The sequence below is a fragment of the Lepisosteus oculatus genome, chromosome 26 (assembly GCF_040954835.1).
Source record: "Lepisosteus oculatus isolate fLepOcu1 chromosome 26, fLepOcu1.hap2, whole genome shotgun sequence".
Classification (NCBI taxonomy): Eukaryota; Metazoa; Chordata; class Actinopteri; order Semionotiformes; family Lepisosteidae; genus Lepisosteus; species Lepisosteus oculatus.
This window is the reverse complement of record NC_090721.1, coordinates 8,545,238-8,572,861: the sequence shown is the minus strand read 5'-3', so window position 1 is coordinate 8,572,861 and position 27,624 is coordinate 8,545,238. Positions and strand designations below refer to the sequence as shown.

The following is a 27,624-nucleotide window of genomic DNA, read 5'->3' as shown; positions in this document are numbered from 1 at the left end:
ACGGATATTTTGCACAGCAGCCTTGACAATTAGATTAGTACCATTCACGCTTAAAAATGACTTGTTCCTTAATTGAATGTCAAACCTCAACACTAACCACAATCACTGCCACATGCACAGAGTATCCAGAACACCCAAACACTGAGAGATGAACTTTGCTGCCTCCATGTGGTCAAAGATGGAAACCGACTAATCCATCATAAACGGCTGACCGGAGGCTCAGACTTGCCTTTGCAGGTTGAGAGAATGAAGATGTAGAGCTGTCCAGCCAAAAGATGTGGTCAATGTGTTTAATAACGAAGAACCAGTCAAACACAGTGTATTCACCACAGCTGATTCATCAAATTCACAGATTTTTTTTAAAAAGGTAGAGATCCCTTGAAGATGCAGTTAACACCACGTTTGCTCACTACAACACACAATTCCAGGCAAAGTAAAAAGGTTTCCTCCCTTCAGCAATAAAACTAGTGCACAGGATGCTGCTCCCATGGGCTCCTTTTGCCAGGCGAGGAGGGTGCTCTTGAACGCACCTGACAGGGACGCTGGAGCCGAGGGCGCTCCCATCATGCTCGGCGTGTCTTGAGCCACGCCCTGAAGTGCTCGACCTGTGCGGTCACGCTGTTCCTGGCCGTGCCACCGGGGGCGCTGTACTGCTCCACACTGCTGGTGTAGTCCCACACCGCAGACACGTCGCTGCTGAATAAGGGACTGCGAGGGCAGCAAGAGACAGCTGTAAGTCACGCACTGGGGACCAGGATGACCGTGTGGGCTTCCTGTCTCGGAATAGGCACGATCAAACTATCCTCCTGCAAAGTTACAGATGTGCAACCAGCCACCTCTGAGAAGAAAGGTGGCCACTGTTGTGTACTTTGGTATTGTACCACACAACAGCAAGACAACAGGAAACAGCCTGGTTGCCAAAGTAACTGGACATTTCGATCCCCTTGTACAAAATATAATACAGTCCCTTCTAGATGACTCCATTGTAGAAACTTGAATTGATAAGCTTTATGTAAAGGATTTATAATCTACTAATTACAAAAATCTGAAGCAGCCACGCAGAGGTAGGGACTGATGAAGCTTTCCTGAAATGAAGTATCTTACAGCACTGCTATAGGTTAGGGCAGCTCCTATGAATAGCTGAATGTGTGCAGCAAATACATTCTTACTTTGGGAGATTCTCAGAAATAGTACATGCACCAGTATGTTTTAAACACGCATGAACTGTCAGTGTAATCAGGCCTGCAAGTGCTGTGTGCTCAGGCTGAGCAGCAGTTGTACTGACCTCACAGTCTGCAGGTCCTCCGCGGTCAGCTGGTTCAGCGGGACGTTCCTGCTCTCGGCCAGGAACACGGCTTTCCCCGAGCAGCTATGGGCCTCCCGGAAGGGCATCTGCCGCGGAGACAGAGGCGGTCAGTCTCCGGCGGGGGAGCTGGAGCGCTCGTTCTGTCTCGGGGTCCGGCAGCGATCCGAACGACACCCACACACCCTGCTTTTTCAATCCACCTCGAGCTACATCGCGGCCGCTGGCTGGCTCCGCTTTCACGTGCAACTGCTCAACAGACTCCAAAGTCTATCGAGACACTCACTGAGCTTGGGAAAGCATCACAGTTGACCTGGGGCTTAGTTTTTCTATTTATTCGGTCCCTTATTCAGGATGCAGGTTGTCACTAGCATGCACGTTTTAGACGACTAAAGAAATTGTTATTGCATAAATATTTATGTAAATGTAGATGAATGTGCAGTACCAAGCTCATGTACACTTGTAGTGTATCACTTTATTAAACAGCTAGCTGCTGGGTAAAACACACCATATACTACACTAGGCCAGTTTAGAAACTGACAACTGTACTACACAGGGTCACTCTCTAAGGTAGTGAGAGAACTGCTTTTCCACAGCTGTCACCCCGCCGTCCTGGCCAAATTCCCCATTGGCCCTTACCAATCATGGCCTCCTAATAATCCCCATCTATGAATTGGCTTCATTACTCTGCTCTCCTCCCCACTGAGAGCTGGTGTGTGGGGAGCGTTCTGGCGCACTATGGCTGCCGTCGCATCATCCAGGTGGGGCTGCACACTGGTGGTGGTGGAGGGGAGTCCCCATTACCTGTAAAGCGCTTTGAGTGGAGTATCCAGAAATGTGTTATATAAGTGTAAGCAATTATTATTATTATTAATTATTATTAAAAGTCTTCTAGCCTTGTAGCAGGGACACCAGAACACTTCAGGGGAAATTCACTGCTCTCAGTAAACTCTGTCTAAGATGCTCTAGGCTCTCCCAATGAGTGCTTTGTGTCGAATAACTCACTCCTTTCCTGACGAGATAGTAAGCCAGGTCAGTAGCCAGCATGTCTGGGCTCAGTGCTGCCTCCATTGCGCTGCGGTTGATCTGTTCAGGGAAGAGGAGTGCAAAGCTCACAAGATCAGCTACAGTTATATAACCTTTTACATCTCCAAACCTCCAAGAGTCTGGGAAGAAACAATCAGTGACAGAAACACAAATATTAGACCCTCCCTGGTTTGGGTTTTATTCTCAGAAGCTCACAGGAGCAAATCATCATTTTTTTTGGGTGAGTAAAAACTTTAAAAGTTTCATGTGTATTGTGATCTACAAGAATTAGAGTTTTAAATATTCAACAGCTGACATATTATTGTTCCATAAAGTTATTTAATTAATCTAGTTAAAGAGTGCTGTTGGTCAGATCTGGCCCTGTTAATGTCCTTGTAAGGTTTAAAAAAACTGTAACTGTAGACATTTAAGGACTAGTTGAAAGAACAAAAGTCCTGATGACATTCCCTTTGCCCTTGAGGACTGAACTACTCCTCTTCTGTCTAAAAAACCTGAAAAAACAGATCTGCACCATGGGCTCCTCTCCAGTGATGCCCAGTACTGCTATTAAGACTATCATTATAGCGAATATGCCTTCTTAGTCAGGCCTCACTGCCAGTACAAACACAATAGACAAAAAGATTACTAGTTTTAGAAATAGACTAAGTGGACTTCTAGTATTGAAATAAAGCACACTTAGAATGTCATTTTCCACTCCCCTTATGTTAGATTAAGGAAAGTAAAATTACTGTGTAGCTTGACTGAAGCAAGTTTTTGCTTGACCTGCTGAGTAACTGAAATAATTGAGTTGACTGTTGTTGGGCACAAGCAGTACACAATAATAACCATCCTCACCTTCAGAGTGGACATCACACCAGTGGTCACCTGGAGCACAGCATGCATAGTGTCGTAGCACTCGAACATGGCCTCTTTGTCTTCCTGTAAGAAGAGAGGGTCGCAGTCACTAGGCCACACTAGTGGACGTGGTAAATATCATTCTATTCTGAGGTTACTCACAAGTAACGGCAGATGAGAATTCTCAAAAAGTACTCGATAGACAGTATGGTAAACTGAGATCTTTTAAAATCAGACTAAATTTTAAAGTGTCCTCAGTAGCCCATTCTGAACAGAGCTCATGCAGAGATCGCCCGAGTCGAGCACCGTCCTGGCTTTAGCAGCACAAAGGTTACCTGCAGGTCTTTGTTGTACGTGCTTGGGAGCCCCTTCATGGTCATCAGGAATCCTGCACACTTGATCGTGGGGAAAAAAAAATGCAATGTTAACAAAACAGGTGCAAAATATTTAAAAAAATGTTAAAAAAATATGCTGAATATGTAAACACCCCTCACAGCCCTGAACAGTAAAAGGTCGCAGTCGACGCCAACTCACCCGGCCGAAAATACGCCCGGCTTTGCTCCGGATTAACTCCAGACTGTCAGGGTTCTTCTTCTGGGGCATGAGGCTGCTGCCAGTACTACCCGGAGACATCATCATAGACACATATACTTGAACACACCGCGTACAGTACTGTTACAGAACACTAACGGGGTTTTACCATCTGTTATCGTGCTAAAGATTCATTTTAACGTCCAATTTCAATGACTTTTCATTTTTACGCCACGCCCCAGCTATTCCTCAATCCAATTTTGGGGATCCACCTTGTGTTCCTTTACAGGACGCCAGGCTCACCTGTAGGCATCGGAGAGCGTGACGAAGGAGAACTCCTTGGTGCTGTAAATGATGAGATCCTCAGCCAGCTTGCTCAGGTGCGTCGCGCACAGGGAGGCCCAGAACAGGAATTCTGCTGCAATGCAAAGGCGCGCGAGGAAGTGGAATAGGATGTTAGCCCCAGTCAGCACATGTAGGCACTCCCCTGCAATTCCCAGGATCCTCTTGCACAGAATCAGCGCCTTGATCATAGATCCTCATCTCTCAGTTCTTGGCTGCTCTGTGCGATCCAAAGGGCAGCGCTATGCTGTAAGAACTACTGGCCCTTGACTTCGTATAGGTTTCATATTCTATTACACCTGCTCTCCACCACTGACTCTTCTCCAGCTTGAAAGTTGGTGGGAAAGGAAGGAAGGGGTGGATACTGCTGGAATTTTAAAGTAGTACAGTGTTGATGAGTTAGTTGCCGAAAGCTCTGTTAAACATCAGCAGCCGAAAAGGAGACCCACATACCCACAAAGTCGCGCTGGCCGGTGGCGTCCATGCTGTTTATACTGATGGAATCAAACTGCAGTTCTGCAACAGAGATTAAACAGCTCACTTTCACAGGGGTAAGACTACAGGGAGAAAGTGACTTTAAAACCCGCTCACAATAAGGCTTTTCTGGATGGAATTACATGAGGCCCTTGAGAATATATTCGAGAGGAATTTACCCTTTACGTTTGAGGTCTTTTATCTTAGCAAGCTGGATTTTCACTTGACAGGTACTGATATATATATACAGTATCTGCATATCTTATATCTGCATGTAAAAAGACTATAACAAGAAAGAGGCTTCTCCATGATTAACCAACAATGAATGATTGGATTGAGTTAATAAATTAAATATATAGAATGGAAAAATTAACAAGTTCATTTACAGTACATTACAGATGAACACATTTGTTAAATATTCTAGATGGGTTAATTAAATTAAAAGTCTGAATTTGTCGAGATACAGAATACCTGAAACTTCTTCTCTCCCTTCATTATCATAACATAAACATATGCATCTTTCTTATTTTGAATGTACATAGTTTGGTTTGAAGTTAGTAAAATAAATGTAAAATATTAACAAAACAGATAAGAATAGATTAAATTCTACTGTATGGTGTTTATTTGCACATTTGAGTTGTAAAAGGAGGGTGGTGTAATGTCATTTGTATTTACAATGGTTTTATCTGTTCTCTAAAGTAACAGAACTAATTTTATGTCAGTGTTGTGGGGCCACGAAATTTGGCCTCACAGCCACTTTGTCAACATGTATCGCAGCCTCATTGTCAGCAACGCAATGGGCTGGTGGATTTTCTTACTTTTATGAAAATAAAGGGAACCTTTGGGAAAACGTATGGAATTTTGCAGGACGATGATGAATCACCTGTGCGAAGCAGCTCCCGGTCAATGTGGAATGGGTTCCCCGCAATGGCACCACTGCAAAAATAAAATCCCCAAGAGACCCATTTCAATGTCCTTGGTGTCCATGAAACTCTCTGTGGGAGAGTCTGACCAGCGCGATGGGGAGTGTACCACAGACACGCTGCACTCTGGAGGTACTGTATGAACTCTGGAAAGTCACTGTCTCCACTGTGTGTGGGTGTGCGTGGTAATGTCACAGCCCTGGAACTTTGTTTGTACCTCTAGAAAAGCCGTCACCCTGACTGTCTGAGCACAGGGAATGTGGGGAGATGGAGTGAAAGCTGGCTTGAGTGATAATTGGCTGTGCTTCTACGTGTGGGTGGACAGATGCTTCAGTTTGATCTTCCTCATCGCCCCAGTGTGTGTACAATGGCTGTCACCCTGAGCTGATATATGAAGACACCTCTGACCACCCCAAATGTTGTAGGTATGACAATAAAAGATTGTTGGTGCTATTAAATTTCAAAGAACAGAAATTACAAATCTTATTGTCTTAAAAATACTGAGGAAAGAGAGAGAGGGGCACCTTCCCAGTGGTAGGACATTAGCATGTCTCCGAATTTCTTCCAGCTTCTCAGCATCTCTCCACAGCGCTGCCGTGTGGCTGGGGAGAGACAGACAGTCCCATTAACAGCAACGCACAGACTTCCTGCTCGCTTAGAAAAAGCTGCCCTCAGTGTCCACAGCTGAGCACGTTTTCGAAGTCTCTTTAAATACTCAATCGGCAGCTCAGCACCTCAGGACCAGTGTTGAACTGGTTCAGATGAGCCTGACAGTCTAACTCTTCTCAACAGGTCTGAGCCAGTGCACCATTTAAAAACCCCTTGGGAAACTATTACGCTTGCTGCATTATTAGGATTTGGGTGCAACATACAGTATATATTAAAAGCACATTAAGAGTATCTGCCAACTAACAATAAATGAATGTTTCACGGATTATACAACAGTTCTGTCATCATTTATCTCACAGACTCCTGATTCTCCTACTTCTACTTATACATTAATTCTGTCTCTGTTTTTTAAGGTGCTGGTTGCATTTGCTTGGTACTGTTAACATATATGCATACCAGGGCCACTAATCCAGAACTTACTCTGAGCCACTTCAGCCTGTCAGCTCCATAGTGAGTTAACTGACGCGTGACAGAGGTGTAGGCAGGAACAAGGAAATGCTTGAGAAATACCGGTTTAACCAACACAGTAGATTCAGCTATGATGCAACTGTGTCTGTAACAGCATGAGGCTGCCTCTAAAAAGAAGCAGGAGTTTTTCACAGAAGTTATTTTGAGAGCCTGCTGTGAACTGGCTCAGCATTTTACTCTCAGTTTTGCTGGAACATGCTGGGCCCATTCCCAGCACAAGAATGTGTTACGTGTCACCTGTACTACAATTACAAACACAAAGATATGACACTGGATGAGGCAAAGACTAATCGGAGCTGGAAGGCACAACTTTATAATGAATCATTGAGAGAGAACTTTTTCCCCAACTTGGTACAAGTTAGAAATGAGTTCAGGTGTAAATTCTGCTTTTCCAGCAGAATACAGCAGCATGAACTTCATGGTAACAGAGTCAGAAGTTAAATAGAGGTTTTTTAACACATGAATAATGGTTGCTCCTTTCCAGAGTTTGCAAAAAACCTGTTATTTGTTTCAAATTCAATGAAAGGAATCAATCAGGAATCAATCCTACAATTCTGTAAACCAGCTTTCTGCACATTTAGAAAACAAAACTACACACAAGGTAAAGCCACCTAAAATCCTTCCCACCACATTTCGAACAGTTTACGACTTTTTTACAGCAAATTTGACATTGCCTAGGAATTCCAACAAAATCAGAGAACAGCTTATTGTGCCCGATTCCCTGTAAGGGAAGAACAACCTTCTCTTGACCGTACGTATTGATCTGTCTGCATGTTTGCCATTGCTTCATGGGCTTCTCTCCACTTCAGTAAGAAACTATTATGCAAGACGTTCATATCAGAATTGTTAGAAAAGACCGGTTTTTCCACTCTCATCTCAAGAGGTTAATTAGTCCCCATGAAACACCACACCTTGGATCTTATCAAATAAAAAAACTGTTGCCATCATTGCTGCTATAGGATTGTAAAGTATTTTTTTTTGTATGCTAGTATTTGAGTTCTATCAATTTCCAAATAAAATGTGGACGAGATCAGTGGGTAAGTAAATAGTAAGAGACTGAGGAAGGAGAACTGTGCCATATGCTCTTTATTGGTATTTTTTTATGGGATACAGTCCCTGCACTACTATTACTGTTTCTACTGCTAGCTATAGGACAGTATCACCACTTATTGCAATCAAGACAAGACGAGGCCAACCTGAGTATCCAATGGCTCCATCTGATCGGCTGGGCTCTCTGCATGTGAGTGTATCCTGGGAACAGGACATCCATCTCCCTGGCAGAGGGGGTGAAGTGGGGGAGCACGTTACACACTTCCGCCTGGACCAGCAGGGAGCGCTCTCGTGACAGGACACAATGAACTGCAGCACCGGGCACGCACTCAGGCGGCACACAACAAGCCACAAAGCACAGCACCAGGCTCCTGGCCACCACTGACTCCACAGCGAAACCCAGACCAGATGGCAGGGAAGGAAACTCAGGGGAAGCACATTTAAAAGTCTGGAACAGGCTACCCATACTGTGGAAGCTGATACCCGGGCATCTTTCAAGAAGCATTATGGATGAAAGTCTCAGATCAACCAAACCCTGTGCAAGCAGTTATCTTTGATTCCCACCAAGCACAAGAAGCAGACTATACAGATACAATGGAAAGCTACTGTGACATTTCATATATGATTCAATGCCACCCTTAAATGTGTCTGACAAGAGCACGCATACATGATGGAAAGTATTTGGTTACATATTCGGTGCTCTGCATCCCAGCACTGTGAGGTTCACTGATATGCTGCTGCTGACGACCATGCCACCGGTTAAGACTCACACAGCAGCCCGCTCCACCATGGTGCCGATCAGCTGCACTACATCGCCGCTCAGTGTTGAGATGGCCTCACGCATCCACAGCCTCATGTCGGTCACCACCTGCTCGGCCAAGCAGAACAGCACATTAGGCGTACAAGAGGCACCAGAGGCCAGACACTCTGCTGTTTTGTTTTTTTTCCCCCAAAGGCTGGGTGCCTGCATTGTGGATGAATTGTGGAGCTGTCCCATAACCCATCCCAGAAGCAGAAGTTCCCAATTTAGTGTTTAAACACAAAACAATTAAAGCGATATTCCCCATCGCCTTGCAGAACAACTGCTACCTTGACCAGATCATTGTCAAGTTGCTGCTCCATGCACCTCAAATACAGCACATGGCAGCTGTTGATCCCAATTTTTAAAACAGTCATGGATCATAATAAATGTTTTTTTCTGGGCCACAGATGCCTGGGGGGAGGTCACCATGGGGGCCAAGCTGGGCCGTGCTGTCACTGCAGGGCACCAGGGTGGTGTGGCTCTTCTTGTGAGGTGTCTGCTTTTTACCCCGGTGTTCATCTGGGATTTTTCCAGGCACTTGAGTTTCCCCAGGAGTTCCATACCTGGTCATTCCTGCTGCGCCCAGTGTGTATCTTGCCAGCTGCCTCTCCAATCAGCTCCTTAGGAACAGAGGAGAGCCGTCATTCCTGCAACACTTACACAATCCCACAGTTGTTGTACGCTTATGTTAGTACCACACTAAATCAAAGTCTCCATGCGTGTGCTATTTATTAATAACGCAAAGGCGTGTCTTGCAGATATTAACCATGTTTGGGGGTAGGTTAATTGCTGCCCCCAATGTTCAGTGCAAACAATGTGACACATTGCAAAGAAGAAAACGATTAAAGCACAAGGAAAGGACAAACTCATCCTTAAATACAGCAAACTTTACAGGAAAATTCCGGTACAGTTTTTATTCAGCTGAGACCATTAGGCATGAGATGTGAATAACATAAAGGTTACTCCTTGTAACAGAAGAGACCAGGTGCTGCTCTCATTTCTATCCCTGCATCCATTTTGGGAAAGTTGAGAAAGGCTGAGCAGGCACCCCCATCTCTGTGGGGTATCCCCAGACCAGCTGGAAGGAGTGTGCCCCTACTTCCTTAGGTGCGTACTTACTGACTGACTTTATTGGCTCTGAGGGGAAATCTACTTTGCAGGCAGGTAAAAGACACAACGCAACACACAAGATATTTGACACAACATAAAATCATTATCAAATAAGAAACATGCAGGATGAAAAAAAAACATAAAGTAAACTATACAATCGATTGTTCAAATTAAGCAGGTTCTTAGCTGTGGGGATAAAGGATTCCAGTTGTATTCACTGAAATCTGCATAGTCTAAAAATCAATGCCCTAGTGGAAGGAATGGTCATGACAGTCAGGGGTCATCCTGGTCTTCTGCACTATTTACTTGATGGACATGTCTGACAGCTGTAGGAGTAGTGGCTCGATTCTAGGGCTCCTAGATCATCCTGGAGAGTGAGCATGGCCATCTTGCAGAGAAACCTCCATTCCCAGACTGCATATACTGGCAATTACCAATCCTATTGGCCACGAGCTCGTACTGGCTGATATACTGCATGTGGAACCTGTTCTCTAGCACAGTGAGTCACCTGGGCGGTAAACCTGTACTGAGGCGTGCTTTACAGCTGAGCGGTTGGGTATCTCACCTTTAGTCTTCTCTCGTTGGCTGTGTGAATGTCCTCATCGCCAGCTTTGATCTCGAAAACGCCTTTGGACCACTCTTCCGAAAGCTGTGAATGGACAAACCAGGCGGATCGGGAAACTCAGATTCCAGAATCAGAATAACCACAAAAAAAAGTGGGTGGCTAATCGTTAAAGTGGGATAATCTTTTCAGATTTTTCTTCGGAAAAGCAGAATCTTAATTGACCAATGAAGATTAGGTAGCAGAATTCATCAGAATTCTTATTAGACCAACTGAATAATATTATTTTAGCAAATTCTGAATGGCAACCTGATAGGTGCATCCACCTCTTCGGGTATATTCACTGCACACTCACACACAACACACTTCCTGGGTTCCGGCACACAGCTCATGTTTGTAAGGTGGACAATGGCAGGAATGCACTGAAGGACAGCAGAGCCTTTTATATTTATTCTTGATTTTTTATGGCATGGGTGTTCTGTATGAAATGTTTTGAAAGGTTACAAATGGATATGGAAAGGGTTTTTTTTAGACACAGTGTTTGACACCTGGACAATGCTGAATGAATGCCTTTTGTTCTGAGTTTGCAAAAAATGCAGCTATGATTTCTATGTGGGTGCAATTCTAGTACCCTCTGGACATTTGCATGAATGAGACAGTCAGGCCTGAAATGAAAGGAGAAAGCAGTACAGGTGAAAGGATGACAGTGCCAATAACATTATGTTACACTGATGTTAAAGTCTTGTGCCCATATCAATTAACCCACGGATTAAACAGCACTACTTACATGTACTCAGCAGTGTCTACAAAGGTCTTTGCATAGTAACATACAAATTCTTATTTTTCATTAGCTGAACAATATTAAGATACATGCTACAGACATTTTAGTTTTCCAGGTTTGCAGGGGTTTTAAGCCTAAATATTAGAAATCTGCCCTTTTGTCTACAATAAGGAGCTCTGTGTGGACAGGACTATGAAGATGCGTTAACTTCTATAGTGGGTGAATCAAACCCGATTCCTAGAAAGCCTAATAGGTCCACAGCAGGTCTAATTAGCCCTATTTAATTAGCTGTATAATTATAATACTTCTAATCAGGCTCCAAAGTGATTTATTAGTAATTAGATAGATACTTTATTGATCCCGTGAGGATCCTTAATTACCCTAAGGACCCTAATTTCCTTAATTACCCTAAGGAAATAATTAGGGTAATTGTTTAATTGACTGCTTGGGTTGGAGCAAAAACCAGAAGACACCACATCCTCTAAGAAGTGGGTTTGAGAGTTCTGATCTACGGGCTTCTGCTCAGCTGGTGCTGACTGTACTGCAGAAAGCCCATAACGCAAAATATTTACTGTTCTTATGTTCTGCTCAAATAAGCCAGAAACCACCCAGCACCTGGTGTTGACTTCCTCTGGAGTTTGTAACAATGCTGTGAAAGAGTGCAATGTTCTGGAAATATTTTCCCCCCATGGCGTTCCAGGGCGCGGTCATTCCGATGAACAGGAGCTCACCTTGTCCAGGCCCTGCAGAATCTGCTCCATCTCTCGTCGAGTGACCAGCCCGGACTTCTCCAGAGCCTTCACGTAAGCCTTGCTGCCCTGTATATCGGCCGCCCACATTCGCTTGTCATAGTCAATGGAGGCATTGAATTTCTCCATGATGGGGTCCGTGTCCCCCACAAACCTTCCTCCCCACAGCTTGCTTCCCTGTCGGGGAGGGGAGAGATTTGGAAAAGTGGACGCACAATACCGTTAGCTTATCAGCGGAGTCACAGAATGCATTTGAATATCACTGCAATATCTCATGTTCATATACGTTTCTGTAAAAATCACAATGAACTCTTAGCAACGTTGTATTTCTAGTCAGTAATGAAATAAGTGCTTACTCAAGTAACCAGCTTCTCAAACACTATTAAGCAAGACATGATTATTTGACTTTAAAAACATTTATAGCTTTGACAGTTCCGCCCCAATGTCCCATTATTCACCCTATTAAGATACTAATATTCTGAATTAGAGGCAGCCTTACGTACCTCGGAAGATGACATAGTGCATCTCTTCAGTGCCGGTGTCTGTAAGGCGAAACAAATTCAATCACATTAGAAACAATAAAAGCAGACAGGGTTCGCTTTAGATTTCACATTGAAGTCACGCAACACAAAGGATTAACCGCAAACTTCTCTGTTTCATGATTGTGAAACATTTGCTTTAGCTAGATCGCTGGACAGCTTGGTTATTCCGACAACATGGGCAGACATATCGGTAACTTAATACTGTACAGATAACAAAAATAACCCAAAATAAACACCACCAGCATTTACAGCTCCTAAATCCTGAGTAAACTGAGCAATCGCGTTTCTTAAGTACCTGTTTCGTTGCGTGGTTCTTAAAAATAAAACTCCGTGCCTTTTGAGATGGTTATGGGGGGAGTTTGCTGTCTCCGCCTCGCAGGTTGACTCCCAGGTCGAGGGCGAATAGACTCACACGGCTCTTCGACTACTTTTTACACTAATATTCATTAACAGAGCCGACGACCAATCACCGCGCCAGTCGCCGAAGATGTCCTGCCCACGGATTGTGAAAAAGAAGATCTGCAAAGGAGGAAAAAAAAATATATAAGGAAGTGATCCATTTTTTTGGAAATTACAGCTCCTTTGCTGCGGGAAGTCGCTTGTCAGTTCAGGTCTCGTCTTACCGGTTGGGGTGACCCTAAAACCGGCCTGGACTGAGAGTCCACCATGCTTCACATAACAACTACAGCATAATAAAAAAAATAAACGAATAAACCTGAACTAACGACTAGTTATTTATTAAAACCCAATAAAAAAACGCCTGTTGTTTCTGAGCTTAACAGCATCTCGAGATCTGCATATTTATTGTTGATACAAAAATCTGTTCATTGCTGTTTGGTGGGTCCAGCTGGCCAAGACAGCAGTGATACAGTGCGATAGGAATATGTGGGGTGGCGACAGCAAGCAAGATCCCAAACGTTTAAAAATAATTCAATTTCTAAGCGAAGTACGGACTGTAAAAACAAGTCACTCTGTTTGACTGCCATTATTGTATAGGCATATATACATTACCGACCCCTTGAATCCTTTCTGGTTCATCTGAACACAAATGATACCTGTAACGGGAAATAAATCGGATTTTTCAGCTTTCTTGCGGGTAGACGGAAACGGCCGGTGCGGTTCGCGAGAATGGGTTTTAGGGCTGCAGCGACACCCCGGGGGCTGTGGACACAAGCGGTACTGCAGCCGCCCCGGCGCAGCGCTGCCGTTGCAATACAGAGGAGACCGGTTTCAGTGCGTGTGAGGAGAGTCGCTGTGGTTTGCATTAGTTACAGACGGAGCAGTGCTAGGAATAAAAACAAATAAATACAAAACTTCAAACCTGAAGAGCATAGATTTGGCACTATTAGATGGTAGTTTGAAGGACTAGGGATATGTGAGCATTGGTGGTTCAGTGGTAGAATTCTCGCCTGCCACGCGGGAGGCCCGGGTTCGATTCCCGGCCAATGCAACATAAATTTTTACTTTTTATTATTTTCTGTAACTTGAGACATACATAGACATGTCTCACTGAAAACCTCCCTGGAAAAAAAACAACATTATACATTGCACACATCTGTTTTTAAAAAAAATAGCTTCCTCATGATCTGACGAAGGGTTTTGAGAACACCATAATCTGTTTATAAATGCCATCGTAAAATGGATGGAGATAGTAGATGGAATTGGATATTTCTCTCTATATGTCGATGGAGATGGTCGCGCTGGAAAAGGTTGTCCTCTAAGCCAATACCTAAAATAATGAAAGCAATATGCTTTCTCCGCTAGAGATTCCGGAGAAAAATCAGAGTATCATAGTCACTACGAGACGCATTAAAGATAAAGAACTACAAATATGACGATTGAAAGAGAATCATCGAAAGCATTTATTCTCTGAATTTAAGTTGCGTGTCCTAAGGACTCAACAAGTGTGCTGAAAACGACGTCTGCCTAGGAACCAATACGATCATCCAAGGAAGGTGTCCGGACGGTTAGAAAAGACGCACGCTGTTGTAGGCAGGATGGAAGTGTGAGTACAGATTTTCGATTGTTTTTATTTTTCCTGTTTGTTTTGTATTAATTAGATTAGTAAGTATTTGCCGTTTTTGAACAATAATTTATTTCAATTAATTATCCGATATATTTTACTTTGCAGCGTGTGCTCTTACGTGTGTTGCCACGACTGCACGCTGATAAGTATTACAGTCATCGAGAGTACTTGACTATAAATCATTTAAATGTTCAGCTTTAAAAATGCTGATATTAAAGATTCATCCAAGTTTGTTACTGTTACGAAATAAAACGTAAAAGCCGGTGAGATTAGTAACTTTTAATATACTGTTCATATTTACAACGCATTGTGTTTAGTTCACCGTTGTACTGAGTTGGATGATAAATATCAATATCAGTGTTTTTTGTTTATAGTATACAAACTTTACTTATATAGTAAATTGTATTTTAGCACGTCTCATTATGACGTGCTTATACTATATACTATACTAGAGCTTTGTGAAGCATTTCCAAAACAGTGTGAATATTATGCTTGTAGTGTTATAGTTTGTACTTACGAAAACTATGATTATAATTATAGTTTTTTATACCTAGAGAAAAGTTTTACTCAAATCTGTTTTATTCAAGTATAGAGATTGAAGACATTTCTTAAAATAACACTTTTATCCGTGGAAGTATTGTAGAGAGAAATTCTAGAGCGCTGCATTTTGACGTTTTGGCCATCCCTGTGTACTGCTGTTGAGATGGAAAACGTCGAAAAAAACTAGATCAACGAGAAAGGTGTCCAGTAGATGACGCCATTTTACAGGCGATTAATACAATCGTCAAATGTTTTAGAGCAAACTCTCGGTTTAACAGATTATAGGAGGAAGCAATGTCCGTTATTGCCTAATATCCGTCAAATTACGTAAACCGGTTTTTCAACCGCAAATATCTGGACTATACATTTTCTGTATGTTTTGACTTACTTTTTTAACATTTGCTATCACCACACTCAAGGAAAATTACTCATGTGCCGTTTTTAGCGTAATCGCACACACTCTATATTTCACACAAACACCACCACCGTTTGTAACCAGTTGACCATTGATATTCCTGAATTATACACCTATGTAGTATGTATTTCTTAGCTTCTTTTATTACTTGTGCATTTGTCTGGTATGTCTGCTTTTACAGACAAAATTCCCCCTTCAGCAAATTATGTCCGTTGAATCCATAAATTAAACGGTGGGGTTACTGCAAAGTATTACGAAACCCATGTATTATTAGTTCTAGGAGGCTTTCAGCTGAACACCTCACCACAAGTTTTGCTGGGCTTGGAGAGGCAACAGTACCTTCTCGTTTTCTTGCCAGCTGACTGATTCGATTGCGTACATCAGCTGGTTCAGAGAGGTTACGTGCTTGTAAAATCTCTGCGGATTGACCATTAACAAATGCCCGTCGGTCCTCCAGGACTGCTCTCTTGTCCCCTTCTTCTCCTAGGTCCGTACGTCTCGGTGGGACGGGCTTATACTGGGAGAGCTTGTGAAACATTTCAAAAACAGTGCGAATCTGTGGCTCCAAAGTGTGAACTTTCTCAAGAAGAATGAGACTTTTTGTCTTGTATACTATAATCTCCTCCTTCGTGGTTTATACAGTATACCCATACAGGTTTAAAGTTAACCCCAGAGCTTACATGCATTAGCCATGTAGGGCCTTAACAATGGAGCTGCTCCTGATGGGATCTGATTTCCTGTATGTACAAGACGAATCGTTCAAGAAACCTCCTGTTAAGCTTCAGTAGAGAGCAGTCCTTAATTGTTGCTGAGTATGGCTCTGCTGGCCGTAGGCCTAATTAAGTTTGCCTTGGATATCGGATCTTTTATAATGGTTATCCCCTGCTGATCTCCAGACCAGTTCTTTGGCTTCTGAAGGAATGCTTTCTCTGTGTGTAATATATTGCTCTTTTACCTTTCAGGAAAGATGCAAATGCTGCTATGCTCAGCAATTATGAGGTACGCATGTCGCCCTGGAGATTTATTCTGAGTACTGCAGAGCTTGTTTTCATTCATGCAATTTCAATTCATAAATGTAATTGGTCTTGACCTCTGAATAAGAATGAAAGTCTTCGTTTATAGTCTTCAGAAGCATTGCATATTTTAATTATCAAGCTTCTCACATGTGGCGCAGTGGTCAGCATTGCTGCCTTGCAGTGCTGGGGCCCTGGGTTCAGTTCTGGACCTGGAGGGCTGTCTGTGTGGAGTTTGCATGTTCTCCCCGTGTTTGCTAGGGTTTCCTCTGGGTGCTCTGGTTTCCCCCTGTAGTCCAAAAACATACTGGCAGGTTGATACTGGCCCTGGTCTGAGTGTGTACATGCCTGTGTTTGCGTCTGTCTGCCCGGTGATGGGCTGGTGTCCTGTTCAGGGTCTGCCCTGCCTTGTGCCCGTTGCTTGCTGGGATACGTTCTGGCTCCCCCATGACCCTGAATTGGAAGGAGAGGTTAGAAAATGGATGGATGGTAGCTTCTCATTATATACAAGAAACGTGTAGTGTAATGCATATTCATGGAGAAAAACGTTTCCCCTTGAGCTTTTTTTTCCCCCCCATTTTCATAATCTTTCTGTGAGATTATTCCATACATGTCTCCAAGCCGTGCGCTCACAGGGCCCGATCAAGCTTAGTTTCGGCTGTCTGACAGAATCAGGCTTTTAGGCAGTCTGGCTGCAGGCCATACTGTCTGTTGGGAAGAGGGAATTCTAGCTGTAATACTGTTATCGTGTCAAGCCTTTTCAGAAAGATTCCTGGGTGTCAGCTAAGGACACATTGCCAGTGATGTTTTACATAAAGGTATTTTTTTACCTTGAGTGTGCCATCAGTTTGGAGACTAAGCTTTTTTATGCTGACTGTGCTGATGCTGTTGCCTATCTATGGGCCTGATTACAGAATAGACCTCACTCTTTCATCTGGGCAGTGTTTAGTTTTCTTTGTTTGTTCTCACTTAATGCCACCCGATTCCTAAGCAGTGGTTAACAGTAAGCATTCCTTATTGTTTTAATTTAAAAAAAGAGGTTTATTTTTTGTAGAAGACCTTTGAGTGCATCAGGATCAGATGAAGGTCCACAGAATTGGATATCTGCTTGCCTCCCAGTACTTCTGACCTGTCCTCGACCTCTGACCTTTGACACCTGACCTGAAACTTTGCGTGCTGTCTTTTGTCTGCGCTGAGAGCAGGTCTACCGGCTGCTGACGGACTTGAAAGAGCAGAGAAAGGAGAGCGGGAAGAACAAGCACAGCACCGGACAGCAGAACCTCAACACCGTCATGTTCGAGGTCAGTTGGACCAAGTGGAAGAGGGCAGTGTCCCGACATGGGGAGTCGCCACTAAGAGTGCAAAAAGTCACTTTTACAGGCTTATCAGCGTAGACAGGGAACTTGGTACATAATGTAAACGGAGTGATAGTAGAAACACTCTCAGGCAGTGGGCAGTGCCTCTCAAACTGCAGACCTGGAGTTGCACATTGGCCTGCTGCAGGACTTGCCCCTGCCTCTCTGACTGCACCCTGAGTGAGGTTGTGCCCTGTATTGCATTTGTGTGTTCTGTGGTGTAATAGTTAGCATTCTGGACTTTGAAACCAACCATCCAAGTTCATAGCACTGTGGAATCCCCGCCCTTCACCCTTTGTATGTTGTTGTGCATGATGTTCAGCTGTGACGGTCGTTATTATTTTTGGCGCTGTAATGTACAGTGCCCATTGTGTGGTGCTGTCTATTGCCCTGCACACGTCCCGAGAGAATGGTACCGAATAAGAATCCCAGTGTACATGTACATATGGCAAACAAACTCCTCTCTTTCGTTCCTGGGCCTGCGTAGTCTTTCACACTTATCCAGAATAAACATGCCAGAAATACTGAGGCTGGGCCACGTGCACCACGCAGTACAGCTGAAATCATGGTTGTTAAAGCAGGAGGGCATTTTCTAATTGACCTAAAATAATCAGGCAGTGCATTCAGATTTGCTTTTATCAGGCAGTGTTGGCAGGCTACTCTGGTGTTATCATATGGGTTGAATAACTTAACCAATGCTCATGGGCGAAGGGAGTTTTTAAATATTTTGTCTTCCCACAAGCCAGCATATTCCACTCAGAGACGTGTAACAGCTTTTCTTTCTCTTTTGTTACAGGACGCAGCTGTTTCTTTTATTCAGGCTTGATCCGTGTGTATAATTCATCACCTTTTGTGAATGTGCAGGATTGATCTTTTTGTCTTAATAATTGTTTTCTTTGTTGTTCCCCTGTTGCATTGCAGACTTTGAAGTATCTGTCCAAGACTCCCTGCGTGCGCCAGAGCCCCGAGATTGTGAAGGAGTTCCTTACTTCCATGTTGTCGCACAAGCTTACAAAGTAAGAGATGCAAGAAAGGTTGTAACTGAGAGGAATCCATCTGGTCCATTTAGTCCATTGCTGGTTCGGTAGTTAAGAAGTTTAGGTCCCACACTTCTTCAAGCACGCCTGAGTTGTACCAGACACTAATTACTCATTGTGTAAAGGGAGCTCCATGCCAATTCCCTTTTAGCTTTCGATTGTGACCCGTGTCTTTGCTTCATGACTTAGACTGCGGTTTGAATGTGTACCCTTTTGAATTTTGAGTTCTTGGATTAAATCTGCTCCGAATCTCCCCTGTTCTCTCCTAAAGAGATTTAGCTCCTTGAACCTGTCCACCCTGTCTGTATGTGGCAGTCCAGTGACATCACAGATCCTTCTTGTTGCACACGTGTGAGAGCCTTTGGAAGTTTTAGTGTCCATCTTTTGGTCTGGTGACCATAGAGTACACTGTTCAGCTCAAGCAGCAGTGACATGCAGTCTTGATGAGCTGTGCTGGATGGCCAAGAGGTCAGAGAGAGATCTGGACCACACAGGCCTCACTGGACTGTTGTGCTGAAAGGCAGCTGCTGGCCTGGGCTGTGTACTGTAACACCACTTAGTATAAAAGTTAACTCTGGGCAACTGAGTAGGCTAGTTGGTGCTACATTATTTCTTTCTCTTGGAAACGCTGATGATGGCTCAAGGGATGTAATTTCCTGGAGAACAATCAGAAGAGCCCCCAGATTAAATTGTTCTGGCAATTACAGCCTGTGTTCTCCTAATCTGATAGTATTTTTTTTCTTTAACAGCAGTGGAAAGGGTATAACTCCTCTATCTAGACATCAGCTTGTCCAAGGTAATTGTCACCATGGTAACTCATTAACCCTCTGCGACCCTGGCTCTTAAAGAGATTATAAGGATATCAGAAGTGTGTTTGACTGCCTCCCCCCCTTTTCACTCTCTGCTTTCCTTCCCTTGGGTAACATCTGTTCTATTCAGTTTGCAAATTATGCATCTCTGCAGTACTAGGCCTCCTGTGTTGAGACTAAGCTGATGCATGATGCCAAATCCTCTTTTCATCACTCTGGGATAAGTAGCACAACTCAGGGTTGATCATCTGTATGGTGCATCGGGCCGTGAAGAAAGCAGCCTTCTTTTTTTTGCACCATGTTTTCCGCCCTGTCATCAGCACATGGCTGGCTGTGGCAGCTTTGAGCTGCATTGGAGTGGTGCTCTCGCTTCGTTTGTTTTTGCTGTGTGGACCCTGGCCCTGACTGTGGCCTCACACATGACTGATCCTGCCTTCTTCACACTGTTTCAGAGCCCACATGTCTGCAGGGGATATTTTTACTGTGAGAGAATGGGAAACAAGCCTCACAACATCTTACAGTGGTTTGATCCCTTTTGAATTGTCCAAGCTGCAGGCTTTTAGTTAAAGTTTCCAGATCTCCTTTCCTTTGGCACGTCCTGTCTTTTGGCAGCACCGTTCTGCCCCTGGGATATGGAGAATTGTTTCAGCTTTGAATCCAGTTACTCTTAGGTGACGGAATCATTGCTTTGCCATCTTTTCAATACCTTATACTCCTAGCTCATTAAATTGTTGGCTCACAAAAAACTGTGATGTGAAATACAGTACCAACTCAGGTTGACACATGAGCAAACGTTCCGTCTGCCTCCGAGTCTGACTGGAAAGAACCACCTTATTAAAAAAACGGGGGCTGCTTTTACTTTCTGTCTCAACATTAATTGCTGTTGATTTTTTTCCCCCCAGGGCAGAAAAACTCCAGCTCCTGAACCACAGGCCACAGACTGCTGTGGAGATTCAGCTGGTGAGTCTGCCCTTCAGATTAATTAAATAGTCTCACTTTCACTGGACTGGACCGCTTCTTCATTAATAATTGATTTTCTGTGAGCCGAGTATGGTCACTTTATTTTATGTTCAATAATTAAGCTACTGAAGTTTTTAACTGGTGTTTATAATGCCTGGTAATATAGATATCTATGGCATGTAATAATGACTGTATTACTATTAAATATAATGTGAGTGTTCTGAAACATGGTGGTGAATGATAGAGCTTTTTTAGAGCGTTGTTTTATAGGACAGTCTCTTTTCATCTCCGATGAATGGTATCTTTTTATTCTCTTCCCTTTTCACGTGCTTAATTAAAGTTAAAAATAAGCCTGAACCTTCTTGGACACCTTCCTGAACAGTGCTGATATACGCGTGGTGATGAGTCAATTGTCAATTTACCATTTGCTCCCAAAGATTGGTATCTGCTGCTTGATGCACAAGAGGTGAAGTTACAGTTCTGTGTGCAGGGTGTGTAGCTCCCAGCTTCAATTACATAGAGTACAGTGGCAAAAACCTTTTGTTTGACTACATTACTAGGGCCTAGTTCACCATAGTTGACTTATTAATGTCGCTATTAAGTTGTAATGCCATGGAACATCACGTCAAAGAAATGATAGCGTGCAAAGCTTTTGTTGGTTGCAGAGAGGTGGTAGCACATGAGAAAAGTAAATGACAGCCCCGATTAAAAGCTTTTCCGATTGCTTTTAATTTGGAAAATGTGATACCGTTGGAACAAACCCAGGGCGCTCAAGCAGAAATGCAAATCTGTGTGGCGACCGTAAAATTCATTTTTACAACAACAGGATGTACCTTGATATTTGTTATTTCCGGGGAAAAGTACAGCAATTAACCCAAGGCGCATGCATGTTGACATTTCCAGAACTTATTGATCATTGGTTGATGACTCTGGGTATCCCGGTGCTCTGTATGAGCTCCCAGTTCTGTGTTCAGTGCGCAGTATGGGGAAACCTCTCTGTATGGATGTGAAGTCTGGTGGTCCTTCAGGCTGCTGTTTAACAAATTGAAAACCCATTTTTGAAACGTATGTATATGAAAGGCCAGTTCCCTTTTCTAATTTGCATGCAGTGCTTTTTTTTAATCAGCAGCAGACGTTTTTGCAATAATCTGTTTATGTCGTACCCAACTGTGAGTGTGCAGTCCCCCCCAGTCCAGGGGAAGAGAAGCGCCAAACCCCCTCTTCTGATGACATGTTCAGACCATCCGTCTGGAGTCTCCCAATCCGGTTCCTTCCTGTTGTCCATTGTGTTTGTTCTGTGGTTTATTACAGTTTTTTGCCAGGAGATGGGTTTCTGTGGTCCTCATTTGGTGTCTGGCCCACGTTGACTCCAAGCATGTCATGTTTCTCATCTGTGCCGAGTAAAGTGCCTCTCATCTGCAGTGCAGGGCGTTTTTCTATCCGATAATGTTTTTTTTTACAGTTGTCAGCAGCTGGTTGTAGCTTTTCCACCTCTTTGAAAAGTGCTCTGGTGGGCTTTGAACAAGGCAGTGGAGGGACCTTCCACTCACTTGCCTGTGTAGGTATGATGAAGTGTTAGTGAATGGAAGTAATCCCAGGTGTTAAATGAAAGCAGGTGGAACAGCCCAACACTGGGCCTGTGAAGTCATTAGGCTGAATGGCTGATGCTCTGCAGACACATCAGAAACAGGGGAGCTTGCTTGACAGACAGTGTACATTTTGGCTTGTCCTAAATTGGCCTGAGAGGTATTCCTATAAGTGCAACGCATGATTTTTTTATGCTCGAATCCCAGAGGGGATTACAGCTGTTGCAAATTTATATAAGAAGTCACTTTGTGCTCTCTCAGAGTGCAGGATAGGGACTATTAGAGTATAAGAATAGCTCTCCTGCCAGCGTTTTCTAAGCCGCTGCCTTTTCAGCCACATCTGGAAACGTCTCGTCTCTGAACAAGCACAACTTGGCTGATTTAGCCTCCCCAGAAATTCTCCCATTGTTCTCCCGTTGCCTCTTGGAGTTTCAAAGGTGCTGTTGTTTGGGATTGGCACGGTCATCTTCTCCTCCTTCTTGACAGCACCGCACAGCAGGAGTCCCACCCCCACCCCCCACCCCGTCAGAAAACCTCGTGCTCCAGGCTTCCGTCTCAGTTAAAAAGTTCCCCAGGCGTGCAACGTCGCCCAGGATCATCGCGTGCCATCGGATTATTGCGCAGGCCTTTTTCATTTTCACGACATCTGTTTTAGAAAACTATTATGAGTTTTTGTTTACTTTCCTGGCTGTTTACATACAACACTTTTTTTTCTTCTCCAGAGCAGGGATAATGCAAAAGTGTTGGCCGGGCCTGTATTTGCTCTGTCCAAGCCGGGTCGGAGGGGTTGGAAATGAAGGGGGGCTGAGCGTGCGGGATCATGCAGCACTTTCCATGCATAGTCCTGTGTTGCTTCACCAGGGGCATAGCTTGCTGGGCAGGAATGGGAATATTTGTTCTTGGAGGTATGACGTCATTGTTTGGAAAAGGCCAACAAGCAAGCACAGGCATGCACACACAGGTATGCGTGTTAATAAGAAGTGCCCTTTGTGTCCTGCATATTTGCTACATTTGGGACATTGTCTCTGCCAAGTCATCGTTTAGAATTTACTAAAACTTTCCCTCTAAAGTTTTCCCTCTTGTGACACATTGCAGGTCTGTTCCGTAGGTCAATCTGTAAACCATTTAATGGCTGCTCAGTTAACGTACCTTTAAACAAAAAGGGTAGCATCTTGGAAGGTTTTCTGTGTCTGTATACTTGGTGATGTCCCCACTAACACTGTCCTTTCCCGTTTCTGTCGTGGGTTTCAGGTGTTAGCGTTTCAGGAGCCGGAGGTTTTTTTTTCCCCAAGTTCAGACTGTTACAGTACGCAACTTGAATTGTTACTCCATATTTATGCTGCTCACAGAGTCCAGCTGTTTTGTGGTTGGCTGGTGCAAAATCGTTGCTGTTCCAGTCCAGGCTGTGTTTCACCATGTGGTTCCTGTAAAGCACCCGGGCATCCCTGATTGCAGTGAAAGATGCTGTGGCTGGTATCTATATGAGATGCCCTGCCTTAGTGTTGCCTTAGTTTAACGGGTGGCGGTAATATAAGGGTAAAAAAAAAACTAGCTGCAGGGTCTTTGTGAAAATACTTCGTGTAGTTTATTCTGACACATGCTTCCCCCATCTCTTTTTCTTTGGCAGTGTGTCTTTAGAGCGGATTCATTTATGGCAGCGGTTCTATTTAAAAAAACAAGCTTTTATGCCTCTCTAATTAGTAGTAAAATCCGCTTCCTCATAAAAGCGATTAGCAATCCGTCCATTCTGGAGGTTCAGCAAGAGGTCGCGAATTGCAGCCTGTTCTGTCACTGGTTTCCTGGAGGAGTTCACACCGCGCTGGACCACTTCCGTTCCTCTTGTAGTGGCATCCTTTTCTAATGCTCCAGTCAGCCTGTGCATCTGGGACCTGGATAACGAGGAAACGAGCCTATCAGGCTGCCCCCGGTGGGGATTGAGGCTCCTGGCAGCCTGACCAGGGTGTGTGTTTGTGTGTGTGTGTGTGCACGCGCAGATGGTGGAGGAGAGCGAGGAGAGGCTGACCGAAGAGCAGATCGAGGAGCTGCTCCAGAAGGTGACGGACATCCTGCCCGGAGACCCGCAGCAGGACAAGGCCTCGGCGCCCGAGGACGCGGACATGGAGGAAGGGGAGGGCCAGTAGCCACCGCGGCCCCCCCGCTCCCAGACAGACGGACCTGACCGGCTGCTGTCAGGACTTTACAGCTTCCGTCTCCTGCTTCCACCAATGACGTGACGGGAGGCGCCCCGTTTAGCCAATCAGACAGTGACCCGAGTATCAAGGCAAGGCTGCCAGGGCACCAGGGTCCCTTATCCCAAGACATTTTTTTTCCAGTTGTGGGCACTGAAGACAGGTCATCCCGAATCCCAAACCCCTCTTCTCCGGTCAGCACCATCGTTTACGAGTGGGGATTCTGTGGGGGCCACAGGTTTAGCTTTTGTACTTCCCGAGGCTTGGAGTAGCGAGTGTTTTTGAGTCTTGTCATAAATCGTCTGCCCTAACTGAAGCAGGCCAGAGCTCCTTTAGGCTCAGGTAGTTTGGCGAGCCAGTGTTCTGGGTGAAAAGTGTCTCGGGCGGGTTGGTACCACAAACAGTGTAACGCGGTGGTCAACTCATGGCTAGGTATCTTCCAAAAAAGTCCTTGAAAGTAGGGAGGAGAAAAAAGGGGGGATACATTTTGTTTGCCTTTTGTTTTGGGGATAAGATTTGTTTGCTTAATTAAGAGCTGTGAGCAATCACTTGCCTTTTTGCAGATCCTCTGGGTTAATTATCAAAGAGGGTCTCGTGTTACTTGATGTGTATGGCAACCTGTGACATAACACAGCAGGAATGTTTCTGTAACATGAACGGAGATGAACCACATGCAGTGCGTTTTTCTTCATTCCTACCTTCAGGTTTTTTGGCACTCACACCCAGGAAGGACATGCCTGTTGCTTTTAATTGCTGGAGCAGCAACAGGGGGCGAGGGAATTAAAGAGCATTTGTCAGAAATTGGCAATGTTTTGTTGTTTTGAAATGAGTTGCACTACGTCAGGCCTCAGGCTTGCTCAGATCCATGCTAGTATAAAAAGTAGGCACAGTGATACCTGTACGGCTATTGATTCAGCAAATCAAAGGATTTCACAATAAAGGGTGAGTGATTTTTTTATTGTTGTTTTTGGGGCAGTGGAAAGGGAATGGGCAGAGGTTTGTCCAGATGTGCCCTGTTAGCTACCACATTGAGGTGAAGGGGTGTTCATATTCATGGAGGTCCATTTTGCAGCATTTCCTGTTTGTGAAGTGGTCAGTGAGGTCTGAACCTCTCTTGTGGCCTGGTGAGCCGTGTGACATTTTTCTGAGTTGTGATATTAAAACATATTTGCTTGTGTTTGTTGCCTCATTTAATAAATTTCATTCTCTTTGACTTCCAGTTTCAAGGTAGTGAAACATGTTTCTGCGTGAACACGCTGAGAAAAAAAACTTTTTTTAGACTGGAATTCCTCAGATGACCATTTAACTATTGGCCCTTCATCTCTAATACTAAAGGGAAAGCTAGGCAAAAACAGATCAGTGCAGAACTTTTTGACACCTGCCTTCGTTTTTTGGATAAAAGTGGAGTTTTCTAATTATTGTGTTTTCTACCACTCGAAGAGAACAAGATAATAGCACAAAAAAAAGTTCGGCTTAACGGCTTTGCAATGTTTCTGTAGATATCTGGAGCCTCTGCTCTCTCTCTCCCCGCCTTGTTTTTCTGTTTGCAAATCCAGCCACAAGGACAGCTCCATTATTGATAAAGTGCTCCCTGTCTGCTTTTGCATAATCTATACAAATCTGAAATGAACAGGGCCAGGCACTTATGGTAATGGCAAGAGAGGAAGATAGCATATCGCCCTTTGATTTGTTTGCTTAATGTCTTGGAGCGTTCGGAGCTGTGCTTTTATCTGGCGTGGCATTCTGTCAGCCATCTGCCTTGAGCTGCACTTTATCTCTGGTGGGGCGGCCCGCCGATCTCCTTCTCCAGTTGGTGCCAGCCGATTTATTCGTGACGCTTTATTCTGACTTTATGGGTGTATGGATTTTGCCCGTTTAGCACTAAAAGTATCGTCCTTAGATTTTAGCTCTTTATGTCTGGCTTAGTTGATCTTTGCTCAACCTTTTTCTGAGCTTCCTGAAAGCTTGTGATTAAGTGATTTATCCAACAGAAAGCCAAGACGCACACTGTACATTAGTAGAAGAAGGCTGGAATGGGCAGGAGTTGTCTGCTGGTGCTGTTTTTATTTTTGTTATTAAGACAGAATCGACTCCCTCTGTTGGCCAGAGTTCCACATTGAGCTGCGCGCCAGTGCTGGTGCGAAAGACTTAATCTTCTGCCAGCGAAACACGACTTTCGTTAAAGACCCAGAAGAACAGGGCAGTTTGCTTTCTGCACTGAAAGCATCGATTCAAGTCCTGAAGAGGTCAAAGTTTGCCTGCTTTGGAGTGCCACACATACGTGTGCTGTAGCAGCCTTGTCTAAGATTGAACTGGGATTAGAGTTGAGGTTAGGTTAGTTTTGTGTAAATCAGGTATTGTTTTACTAGCCTTCAACCCAACTTTATAGTAACAACTTGTGTCCTCAGTTTGTCTTGGTCAAGCAGAACCCCCCTTTCATTTATAACCTTTCTTACAAAAACAAAGCTTCCGTTCTCTAGTGTAAGAGTAGGATGGTATGGACGCAGGTCCATTATTAAATTATTAAGAGTGGCCAGGATAGTTTGCCAGAACTGTTAACCAGACACTTGGCAATGCTGCCTGGAACGAGCAGCTTCCTGTGCTCACCTCCTGTATTTCCTGCCCGCATGAGCCAGGATAGGGTGTCACTCTAGTGGTGGAATCAGTCACAGACTAAAGAGAGGCTCATCGCTCTCCAGGGCTCACCTGACGCACCTCCCCCGCTGGCCCGCTCCCTCCTCTAAGTTCTGAACCTTTTTTTTTTGTTCAGGGTGTTCTTGAGCCTCTTTCCGACAGCCATCTGTTGTGAGCGCAGTGTTTGGCGTAGGCGGTGAATAGGCATGGGTTGTGTTTTCCCTGCCAGCAGGAAGCAGGCACTCCAGAATGCCGCCAAGACCGTTCCTGATGGTGCAGTCACAGTGGTCAGCTCCACCTGGGAAATCCTCTCCTCTGGATGTCCAGCCGGTAGCCATCACTGTAATAATAGGATTTCTCGTTCTGATTTCCTCTCTGTAGCATTTCCAGCAGCAGAAAATACTCGTGTCGGGCTGCCAGTGCTGCAGGACCTAGTGACCCAGTTTGGAGGGAAGAGAATCTCCACTTCCTTCTCTCTCCTTTGTTTCCAGCAGTTTCCTGAAACGTGGGATTCTGGATTGTCATCGAGTCCAGTTCTCACAGTTTGGCAGATGGGAGGGGGAGGATGTTTTTATCTAATAACAAAGCAGGTGTCTGGTCAGGAATGTTGGACACGCCAGTGTCTTTGAGTCACTGTAATTTTACACTGTTGTCTTTTTGTTCTTTGGGAAAATGAACTCGAGCAACACAGCCTCTAAGCCTATTTGACAAACACAATAGTCTGTAATGTGGTATGAGAATGTTTTGTGTCTGTTTTCTGTTCTCTGAATGGCATACAGTTCTGTAATTTTATGATGTTGGCGTAAAGTTCTTTTTGTTGTTTTTTATATCTGTGGTTGCAATCTAAAAAGAACACAGATGACTCAGCTTAAG

At 44.2% G+C, this 27,624-nt stretch overlaps 2 protein-coding genes and 1 non-coding gene across 8 annotated transcripts; 2 read left to right on the top strand and 1 right to left on the bottom strand.

Moving 5' to 3' along the window:
• Positions 1-276: 276 nt before the first annotated feature.
• asl (argininosuccinate lyase) lies at positions 277-13,307 on the bottom strand. 3 transcript variants are annotated; one of them, XM_069184238.1, is made up of 18 exons: positions 13,243-13,307; positions 12,483-12,706; positions 12,149-12,187; positions 11,628-11,822; positions 10,119-10,202; positions 9,007-9,063; positions 8,412-8,509; positions 7,788-7,865; positions 5,979-6,056; positions 5,415-5,467; positions 4,511-4,573; positions 4,019-4,130; positions 3,719-3,803; positions 3,520-3,579; positions 3,185-3,268; positions 2,309-2,389; positions 1,286-1,392; positions 277-708 (listed from the first exon to the last, which is right to left on the bottom strand). In XM_069184238.1, the coding sequence occupies exons 3-18, from the start codon at positions 12,161-12,163 to the stop codon at positions 564-566; spliced, it is 1,395 nt and encodes a 464-aa protein (XP_069040339.1). In that variant the 5' UTR covers positions 12,164-12,187; positions 12,483-12,706; positions 13,243-13,307; the 3' UTR covers positions 277-563. The 3 variants fall into 3 exon arrangements, with proteins under 3 accessions (XP_069040339.1, XP_069040338.1, XP_069040337.1); XM_069184237.1 differs by having other exon boundaries at positions 4,019-4,133; positions 12,522-12,706; positions 13,243-13,306; XM_069184236.1 differs by having other exon boundaries at positions 4,019-4,133; positions 13,243-13,305.
• Positions 13,308-13,566: 259 nt separating this feature from the next.
• Positions 13,567-13,637, top strand: trnag-gcc (transfer RNA glycine (anticodon GCC)). Its single transcript has one exon. It is a non-coding gene; the product is annotated as a tRNA-Gly (tRNA).
• Positions 13,638-14,125: 488 nt separating this feature from the next.
• Positions 14,126-25,294, top strand: crcp (calcitonin gene-related peptide-receptor component protein). 4 transcript variants are annotated; one of them, XM_069184428.1, is made up of 6 exons: positions 14,126-14,192; positions 16,131-16,167; positions 17,384-17,482; positions 18,458-18,552; positions 20,285-20,342; positions 23,556-23,915. In XM_069184428.1, the coding sequence occupies exons 1-6, from the start codon at positions 14,185-14,187 to the stop codon at positions 23,787-23,789; spliced, it is 531 nt and encodes a 176-aa protein (XP_069040529.1). In that variant the 5' UTR covers positions 14,126-14,184; the 3' UTR covers positions 23,790-23,915. The 4 variants fall into 4 exon arrangements, with proteins under 4 accessions (XP_069040529.1, XP_006641122.1, XP_069040531.1 ...); XM_006641059.3 differs by lacking the exon at positions 23,556-23,915 and adding an exon at positions 23,923-25,294 and having other exon boundaries at positions 14,127-14,192; XM_069184430.1 differs by lacking the exon at positions 14,126-14,192 and adding an exon at positions 14,217-14,251.
• The last annotated feature ends 2,330 nt before the right edge of the window (positions 25,295-27,624 follow it).